This window comes from Chrysemys picta, chromosome 1 (genome assembly GCF_011386835.1).
Source record: "Chrysemys picta bellii isolate R12L10 chromosome 1, ASM1138683v2, whole genome shotgun sequence".
Taxonomy (NCBI): Eukaryota; Metazoa; Chordata; order Testudines; family Emydidae; genus Chrysemys; species Chrysemys picta.
The window spans coordinates 135,117,821-135,128,264 of record NC_088791.1 but is presented as its reverse complement, the minus strand read 5'-3'; the positions used below and the strand labels follow the sequence as shown (position 1 = coordinate 135,128,264).

At 45.0% G+C, this 10,444-nt stretch overlaps 1 protein-coding gene across 2 annotated transcripts in view; it reads right to left on the bottom strand.

Annotated features, from left to right (window-relative positions):
• Positions 1-5,701: 5,701 nt before the first annotated feature.
• The window catches only part of CRACR2A (calcium release activated channel regulator 2A), a 97,394-nt gene continuing 92,651 nt past the window's right edge, over positions 5,702-10,444 (bottom strand). For both annotated transcript variants that reach the window (XM_005307822.5, XM_042843168.2), the window contains exons 17-18: positions 9,032-9,108; positions 5,702-7,892 (exon numbers count right to left, since the gene is read on the bottom strand). In XM_005307822.5, coding sequence (XP_005307879.1) covers positions 7,802-7,892; positions 9,032-9,108 — 168 coding nt within the window. In that variant the 3' untranslated portion in view covers positions 5,702-7,801. The remainder of the gene's footprint in view (positions 7,893-9,031; positions 9,109-10,444) is intronic.

The following is a 10,444-nucleotide window of genomic DNA, read 5'->3' as shown; positions in this document are numbered from 1 at the left end:
TACACGTTAATAGACTTTTCCAGTAGCTGTACTGGCCATGATTGCCCGGGGCAAATTAATCTTTAATCATTAAACACGCTTGCTTTTAAACCATGTGTAATATTTACAAAGGTACACTCACCAGAGGTCCCCTGTGTGCCCTCAGGGTCTGGGAGCATGCCTTGGGTGAGTTCGGGAGTTACTGGTTCCAGGTCCAGGGTGATAAACATATGCTGGCTGTTGGGGAAACCGGTTTCTCCGCTTCCTTGCTGTGAGCTATCTTCATTGTCTTCATCATCATCTTCCTCGTACCCCGAACCTACTTCCCTGTTGCGTGATTCTCCATTGATGGAGTCAAAGCACAGAGTTGGGGTAGAGGTGGCTGCACCCCCTAGCATGGCATGCAGCTCCGCGTAGAAGCGGCATGTTTGCAGCTCTGCCCCGGACCTTCCGTTTGCCTCTCTGGCTTTGTGGTAGGCTTGCCTTAGCTCCTTAATTTTCACGCGGCACTGCTGTGCGTCCCTGTTATGGCCTCTGTCCTTCATGGGCTTTGAGACTTTTTCTAATATTTTGCATTTCATTTACTGCTACGGAGTTCAGCTAGCACTGATTCGTCTCCCCATATGGCGAGCAGATCCCGTACCTCCCCTTCTGTCCATGCTGGAGCTCTTTTGCGATCCTGGGACTCCATCATGGTTACCTGTGCTGATGAGCTCTGCATGGTCACCTGTGCTCTCCATGCTGGGCAAACAGGAAATTAAATTCAAAAGTTCGCGGGGCTTTTCCTGTCTACATGGTCAGTGCATCTGAGTTGAGAGTGCTGTCCAGAGCGGTCACAATGAAGCACTGTGGGATAGCTCCCGGAGGCCAATAACGTCGAATTCCGTCCACACTACCCCAAATCCGACCCGCAAAGGCTGATTTTAGCGCTAATCCCCTCGTTGGAGGTGGAGTAAAGAAACCGGTTTAAAGGGCCCTTTAAGTCGAAAAAAAGGGCTTCGTCGTGTGGATGTGTCCAGGCTTAATTCGATTTAACGCTGCTAAATTTGACCTAAACTCGTAGTGTAGACCAGGCCTAAGAGAAAAGGGGAGTTGGTGAGGGGGAAGATTGTTACAGCTGGGAAATCATTTGAGTTTCTGTTTTCCCAAAGTTATACCCTAAGGGCTAGACTCACAAGGGGGATTTAAGCACCTAACTGACACTTTAGGCTCTTAAGTCCAACATTTTGGCACCAATGACATTCACAAAACCACCGCTCACCTAACCTTGCGGGTGCTGACATTGCCACCGGTAAAGTCCCCTAAGCACCTATATTTCTGCCAGTGGGTGTGCTCACAGCTGCCTAAAGTCCTGACATCACTGAGCAGCTCAGCACTTAACTCATGCCTAAGCCCTGGAAGGATCCTCAAAGTAATCATTCCCCCACCTATCTCGCCTGCAGGGTCCAATCCAGTAGGTGTGCTGAGAGCCAACCCCCTTACAAAAGACTGCCGGGGGCACTGATACCCCCTTACCCTCAAATAGCGTTCCTGGGATGTGCAAGGCCAATGTGTCCTCTAATTTTTTCCATCCATGTGTGGAATGAATTTTGTTATGTGCACCAATATCGAGGTACGTGGGGATGTCGCCACCAGTAGAAATAAAAAACCTAGATATAATATATATATTTTTAAAAGTTACCATAGGGATAATTACTCCAGCCAGGACAAGTTAGGCATTTTAGAACTCACTACTCAAAGAATTAAATTTAAGCATAAGAGAGAAATAAAATTATGAAATGCCGAGACCAGTCAAACAGCACTTCGAAAGAATAAAATTACAGAGAATATATGTGCATTGCAGGAAGTACCAAGAAGTAACACCACCACCACCACAAGTATGTGTTGGGAGGTGAGTGTGAAAGAGACTCGTGTGTGTGTGAGAGAGAGAGACACACACACACACAGATTGTGTGTGTGCTGGCTGCTGGGGAAGTCTATGAGAGACAGTGCACTGTCTTTTTAAGGCACTCACCAGAAAGCTCAGACCGCAGCAGCTGTCAGCAGCTCTCTTGCTCCTGAGCCCTGTCCCCCCACCTCCTCTCTGCAGAGATGGGGTACATGGGTAGGAGGGAGGTGGCGGGATGGGGACACCCGGACATCAGCACCCCTTCTTCCCCCCCTGCTCTGCACAGCAAGCAGGAAGGTCCTGGGAGCAGCTGGCCAGGGGCTCCAAAGCAGAGGGCGGGAGCAATGCAGCAGCAGAGCAGCGGGGGAGGGGCACCTGAACACACACCCCCATGCATGGCTCTGCTAACGAAGTGCACGGCACTTGATTCACTCCTTGGCGGCCGCACGACTGCACAGCTTAGAGGGAACACAATGCCAGACCTAGCTTCAAATCCTTCCTCTACCTGATTTGGAGCTGCGATTTCAACCCACATCTCAAGTGAGTGTCATTGGGCTATTGGCTATTGCAGGGAGGAGGAAGAGGGGCTCTCTCAGTCTCTCCTGTTTACATAAATATTTATTGGGCCAGAGAGCATGAGACTGACTCTATAGCCTGGTGGATAGCACGCTCACCCCGGAGGGATGCGACGCAAGGTCCAGTCCCTGCTTCAGTAAAATTGGAGTTAGACACCCTATGTTCCTTTTGAGGGAGGGGATTAGGCCCTACTTCTCTCCTCAGCATTTCCTATTGACTAGTCTAGGTGTCTTCCCACTCAGCTTCTAGCTTCTGTGAATCCCCCCCCTAAAGCTATGCCTGCTTTTGGAGCTGGGGGTGTACTTCCCAGCATGGGTAGATGTGCTTGCACTGGCTCTCATCTGAGCTAGCATGCTGAAAATAATAGTGTAGCAGGGTTAGCATGGGCAATGGCAAGCAATGGCACTGGCTAGCTGCCCAGAATACATAGCGCTTCTAGCCTGGGATACCATCGCTACACTACTGCTTTTTGCATACTAGTTCTAAGGAGTGCCAGTCCAAGTATGTCTCCTCGAGCTGGGAATCACATCTCTAGCTCATAGCGTAAACATAGCCTAATTCTCCCCATACAGTCTATGGGGAGTCTGGGCACCTAACTCAGGGCTGTGAATTCCACTAGGAAGCAGGGTGCCTAGAAGTTAGGCATTGCAACACCTACGTCCCCTTTTGAATCTAGACCTACAGGTCTAAATAAGAGGCTGAATTTTCAGGCTTTTTTTTTATTATTATTAAACCAGAGTAATAGAGAATTGCGAGAACTGCTCATTCCTCTCCGCCCCTTCACTCGCCGTTACGGCCAGTAAAAAGTGATGGGGTCATGTCCCCATAGCCCCGTCCCCATGTTCTGGTGCCCCCGCCCCTGGGTCAGACCTGGCAGAGTGAGATGGCCCAAATTCCCCTGCTCCCAACCACTGAGTGAGGTTGCTGCTGCAGAATCTAACCACTACTTGGGACTACTGCCTGTTCACGATGCCCCTTAAATTTAACCTGGAGAAATTACCTCTTGGAATGAAAAAATGATTGAAATCCACTCAATCCTAACATGGTCAGCTGGGGAGTCAGGTTTTTTTTACCCCTTTCAAATTAACAGAGCTTATGATGTTTTAGCTTTAACCAGGCTGAAGTACTAGCTTTTAAAGTTCTCAAAACTGCAAGTACTCATTTCTGTAAGTTTTGTCATTTTAAAGATCAAAAGGGCATCTTTCCATTTTGTCTGAGATGAGTTTAGGAAGGTGCTGCTAATCAGCTGTATTTGCATATATCTACTTTATAAAGCAGGTTCCCACTTGTGCTGACGATGAAGTGGAACTCTTCGTTAATGATCTCTGATGGAGTAATATTCTCCTGACATAGGATCGGGCATATAAAAACATCACTTCCAAAATTATTGTCACTGCAGTTAAAGTGCTCTTGATAATGTATATTGTAAATGAAGAGGATCAATCAATATCAAGTGCTTTCACACAGATTGAAATGACTCACTCTACTTTTCATTTAGTCTGTCAATCACACTGTCTCCTGTCAGTTAACCACAGCGTCACTGGGAAGTGATGCAAGTTGAATTGGGTCTCGCTTACTGTGCATTTGTGTGAATCAGAAATAGCTCCACTGATGCAATGGATTTACACCAGCGGAAGTGATATCAGAATCAGACTCACTGAATGCAACAAATACTTCTTCAGTGGAGCGTCTCGATCACGAGGTTCCAGCATCATTCAGACCCAGGGAACACAAGCTGATATTCATCCCTGGAGGACGTCCATTAAAATCAATACTTACACCAGGGCTGAATCTGGCACAATGACTAGTAGTAAATGTCTAATGGAAGACAGAAAATAAATGGTACTTAACGAAATCCAGTAACGGAACTGTTCGGCAGTGTTGCAGAGGTCTGGAGTCAAGGACTCTGAATCAGCAGTTCATTCACATCACATGATACTGTTATTACCCCCAACAAGTTGGCCTCCTGAATAGAAGTAGATGCACAGGACCCATTACACCTATGCTCTGCTCCCCCTACTGTTTCCTGCTCCAGTACCAGAATATTGTCTTAGCTTTTAAAGCATTACAGGAATGGCAGCAGGCTACCTTAGAGGCCACCCCCATCTGTGATCCTCAAGAGACAACGCTGTTCTTCATGGAACCAGAAATTAGGGGCCTGATTCTGGAGCTACATAAGGGGAAAGCCAGTGTTGGTGAGAGCAGAGTCAGGACCTAAAACCACCCTGCCAAGGCTAACAGAAACTGGATAAAAGACATTAAGTTCTGGTTACAGAAAGAGGGATGTGGGTGGCCATGCCCAGAGGCTGGAACAAGAATCAGCTGCCAGGAATAGGAGAATAGGGTCACAGATGCCAGAGCCAAGGTCAGAAATCAGAGCCGAGGGTCTGAGTCAGGTTACCTTGAGTAAGGAAAGGCAGTCGCTGGACTGGGAACAAGCAGGCACATGAGCTATCACAGCCTTAGGCAAATTCTTTGAGCAGCCACAAAACTGCTGCTGCTGCTGGGCTTAAGAGCTGGCCTGCTGCCTCTTCTCACCAATCAGGCTGCGCTTGTTTGGTTGCCCAGAGACTGGCTCTGCAGCTGGCCTATCTATGGAACTCTGAACCAGAGGAGAGCAGAATGTGCCTGAGTCTGAGGCATTGCTGCCCTGGAGATTTATCCCTCGTGTAGTTGAAAGGCAATGCCTCTCCTCGACCTGGTGACACTTACCCCAGTTTCAAGCTGGAGTAAGGAGCAGCTTTCCTTTCCAGATCTGGGCCCTGATGGCTGTCATTATGGCAAATCCTCAGTGGGAACAACCTTCAGAACCCAGTGCAACAGTAATGTGTCCCCTCCCCACAGTAGCTGACCTCCAGAAAATGGTTCTATATATAAAGACACAACCCTGGGAAGCCAAGGGAATAGCCTGCCCTCATTTGGAATGTTGTGCTGCTCTTCTTCACTGTATTTCCGTTGTTAAACACTGCAGTGGGGATTCTCAACCTGGGTGTCATGACCCACCAGAGAGGGAAAGGTTTGCAAGCAGGTGTTAGATGGTCATGGACCATATTGCCCATCTGACAGTGCTAAATAGGAATTAGGTCCCATCTTGATGGAAGGAGAGGTCCTGGCTAGACCTAAGCTATTTGGCAGAGTATCAAAGTGGGTTCGCCGTATGGAGAAAGGGGTTGCTCTAAGGAAAAGTTTGCGAACTCCTGTTCTACAGTGACTGGCATCTAGATGAATATTTTTGAGAGACAAATGTCCAACAGCATATTGAATTACTTTAAAGGTTTTATTCAAAAAATAAAATAAAATAGCTACATATACAACTAGTGTTTAGCATTTTGGTCTTTTATAAAAGCACAGTCTCTTATTTTTAATTAAATTGGTTTCAAATCTATTTATTCAAGTTTTAAAAAAAAACTTTTGAAAGTTAGAAAATGGATTGAAAATATAATTTATAAATCATCTTTCTTTTTTTATAGCAAATAATCTTCAGTTCTGTTCTATTGATAAAATAAACTGCGACAGGTTCTGTTTCTTCTGTGCAAGCTCATCCACATTTACAACAATTCTTGAAAGCACAGAAGTACCACTGTGTGCAACACAGAAGAATTCCATCAGGAATTATTCAGATTCTTGCTGGAAGGCCAGCTCTGAAGTTGCTCATTTCATTGATATTCCGCCAGGGTGTCCAAAGGGAAAAATGAATTCAGTGTGTTGTTCTAGGCCAAGATTTTAAGATGGGTTCCTAATGTTAGGCACCTACCCAGGCCCGCCGATGGGGGGGCAAAGGGGGCAATTTCCCAGGGGCCCAGACGATTTAAAAGGGCCTGGGGATCCCCGGTGGCTGCCACCGCTGCTGGCAGGACGGGGCATGGCCTCAGGGAAAGGGCGGGGCAAGGGGCGGGGCAAGCGTCTTTGGATTTGTGCAATTAGACAGTTGGCAACCCTACAGGCGGGGCATGTGGAAGCCCTGGCTATGCCAGAAGAGCATGCCCAGCAGAGCAGCCGGCGCTTGCTGGGCACCAGCCACTGCAGGCACAGCACTGCCCAAATGTCAGGTGGATCACGTCTGTGCGGGCGCGGCTTGTGCATGCCTGGGGGCCCATTAACTGTTCTGCCTGGGGGCTGGGAATTGCTGTCGGCGGGCCTGAACCTACATAAAGGGTGTGATTTTTCAAGTGGTGTGACCCCAGCAGCTCTGATTAAAGTCCAAGGGAGCTGCTGGCTGCTCAGCACTTTTGAAAATCAGGGCATTTATTTAGGTGCATAGTGAGGATTTTTGTAAAAGCACCTAAGGAATTTAGGAGCCTAAATCCCCTTGGATTTCAGTGAGATCTGGGCTCCTAAGTCCCTGAGATGCTTTTTGAAAATGTCTCCAAAAACATTGGTTTAACTTTAGGCAGACAGCTTCAAAAATTTTGGCCCTGGACTATCTTATGCTAAACCTTCTGTGATGGAGTCTTGTGAGAGGGAGGAGTTGTGTCAGCCATAAGTCTGATACAACAGCCATCTGCCAGTGACATCTAAGAGCATGGCTTGCTGTATAGGCCATTTGTAAAACCCGCACTGGCATTGGTGAAAACCTCTATGTATGAAGAGTCCCACAGGAATCACTGAGTCATGTAAAGGCACCCTAGCATGAGTTATGGGCCCACAATGAGGCTTCATGTGCAAAGAGTGTGACTAGTAATAAACATACTATAGATGTGTAGTGTGGATCAGTTAATGTTACTCTGAGAATCCTGACTATTTCTTTCCTTCATTCTTGTATATTGACACTCAAAACCTTAACACAGAGTTTTATATTTAGTTGTTTGTGCTTAAAATTTAAATAATAATAATTTAAAAAACCCCAAACCAGACACAACTAGAGAAGATCAACATGGAACCAAGATTTGAGGCTACAAGATTAGGGATCCAGTCCCGCAAACTCTAACCTTATATGAGTGATCCCACTGAAGCCAACTGGACTACTCAAAAGGTAAGGGCTACTTGAGTAAGGGTGTCTATGATCAGGCCCTATGAGAATTAGCTTCCTGTTCTAAGTAGATTTCTTATTCCTATTTCTTATTGGTATTGCGGTAGCATCTAGGAGCATAGTCATGGATCAGGGCCCCATGGTACTAAGTGATATAGAAACACATAACGAAAAGATGGTCCCTGCCTTGAAGTCTTTACAGTCTAAGTAATCCTAAGGCCTTCATCTTTGCAAAGAGTGAGAAGTGAGTGTGCACTAGGTTCTTAAAGGTTTTCTGTTGTTACATTCACAACGTAGCATAAGACATATTTTGAACATGAGGCAGATGTGTTGATGCACTGTAGTGTGATATAAGATGTATGATTGTTGTCTAAATTTACCCTAGTCTTCTACAGTCTGATACAACAAGACTTTTTCTTTGAGTCTTGCAGCAGCTGAACAGTCTTTTCTTTCACTTTATCTTCTTGTTCCTTTAAAATCCTAGGAAAGAAGCAAAAAGAAACTACTCTCAGAAAAAGGCAATAATACCTACAAGAAAAAAACCCACGCCATCATAGTCGGACATGGCTAATTTTCACTGATGACTGGGAGATTAATTGAAAACAACAGAATTTTGTGAGTTAATGAGTAAGTGAGCACAGTTTATAAAACAAGAATCAAGGCTACTGTATTGCAAAAATCTATTTTGTTCATTTACTTGGAAAACTGGAATTAGAGCGGATCATTGTCAACTTGTGAATATTTTTGTGAATCAAAGCAGCGAGTCCATTGCTGTTATTTGGGGGGTTTGTGTTATTCATTGTTGGCAGCCACTGGGTATTGGACACAAAGTTCAACAAATCCCCAAAGTTTCACAAATTTCCATAGGAATGATGATTTGCCTGAAGGTTCCTGCCAGGAAGTACTGTCTCCAATATCTGCCATTCATTATTAGTTTCTCTCCTGTTCAAAGTGTATTGGGGGAGCTTTACAAAAATGGCAATAGGATTTAGGAGCACAAGTCGCATTTAATTTCAGTCGGATTTGTGCTTCTGAATCCCTTAGGTACTTCTGAAAATATCCTCCTCAGTCTTTCAACCAGTTAGTAGAACTGAACTGGCATGGGGGGAGAAGCACACCCTGTACCCTGCTGAAGAGCATAGCTATGTCCATCGCTGTGTGCATTTCCCCAGCACTCCCATAGTCTGCCTTTGGGAGCCATCACTGTGTGTTGCGCCTCTACACACGTTCCTCCTCTCAGAAGCCCTTAGTTTGCAACTGACTCTGCATAGACGGACCCTCTTGCCTGTGCAGAGCTTCACTGACTTCAGTGGAGCTCCGCGTTGGCACAGAGTTCTGTCCACTTGGAGCTTCTTGCAGGATCAGCACTATTGACTATAACGTAAAAAGCACAAGACAGTATTCAGAAGGCGGAAGGTTGGTTCCTATCAGAGACAATTAATTTAGCAAATAGAATCCATTCAGTTGTCAGTGATAGGGATCAACTCAGTTCACTTACAAATCTTCTTGCATTGAATTTTCTTCTTATTGTGTCCTTTGCGGCCTTCATTTCACCTAGTTTGATTTTTTTACCCATACAATAGTCCATGTTTTAAAAAAGCAAACGATGTTTTCCTTACCTAGCTAAGTGAAGCACTGACTCATGAGTATTATGACCGGAACAGGCACTGCATTCGTAGAAAATTAAATTGTAATCCTAGATCAGACAGAAAGACCATTTCAGTCAACTTTGCATAATGCGCCAATCTAGCTTTACAAGGCGCCATGGAAACATTGGGAGATACAAGGAAAAAAGGAATACACATTGGTCATTTGCATCTCTCTGATTATGGGAAAAATTGGGAACCTATGTTCTGGGGTAAACCTTAGACAATAAATAAAGATGTCACTAGAACAACAACACAACCAACATCCATTTTTTGTCAGACATGGAGTCCTTTGCAGTTTACGCAGTGGTTTTCTTTGAGCCCTTCTATTTTAGAGGTGTGTTTTTTCAGTGTTTTATTTTCTACATTTTGATGAATGTCATGATTTTAATTTATTAAACTGCGCCTAGCGAGGCCTGATAAGAAAGAAAGAAAGATGGATTAGTAATATTGGTTTAAATTTGTATTTTTTGATAGCTGAAAAGTATGTAAAAGTTTGGACTATTAATGTGCTGAATAATTGTTATAATGACATTTTATATATATATATATATATATATATATATATATATATATGCTGAGGCTATTTCTAGCTTATCTAGGGACAGTTGGTGAAATTTCCTGGTTAAATAGCTTAATAGTCACACAAATACGAATTTGACATCTAATATAAGCTCAGGGCAACACTCTTTGTTCTTCCATATAAGAATGCAGTTAGACCTGTAAAAGGAAATCTAGCCAGCATGTGGATGATGCACATGAGCCTGACTGTGAGTGGCACTGGCCTTCCCTTGCTCTCCTACCAGGGCCGGCTCTAGGTTTTTTGCCGCCCCAAGCAAAAAAAATTTTGGCTGCCCCCCGTCCCAGCCCTGGGCTCCTCGCCGTACCCCCCTACGTCCCCAGCCCTGGGCTCTCCCCCACCACCCGCACCCCCCTGCTGCCCCAGGCCTGGGTCACTGGTAACTCGCTCCCAGGGCAGGTCATTCAGCAGGAATTTTAGATGTGCACAGAACACAGACAGGATTGGTTCCCATATGGTTACAGAACTGCAGTAAAGTGGAACAATTTTCAGCTTGTGTGATTGGAGGATATCTGGATGCATATTATAAGACAGTCCTCCATAAATGAGGAAAAGTTGAGGTGCCTTTATTATTCTTTTGTTCCACTCTTTCTTTCTATGGGGAATTTGCCAATGCAATATCACTGTCTTTCTTTTAAACAAACAAACAAACAAACAAAAAGGCAATGGCTGTTGAAAATAGCAATTCCAGTCCTAATAACAACTGGGAAGCATTTCTTGCTCAATTTTATCCTACTTTTTCTGCAGCAAGTTACAGTGGATCAGTATATTTGATTTGGGAGAAATGAAGTAACAGCTGCCCAAAC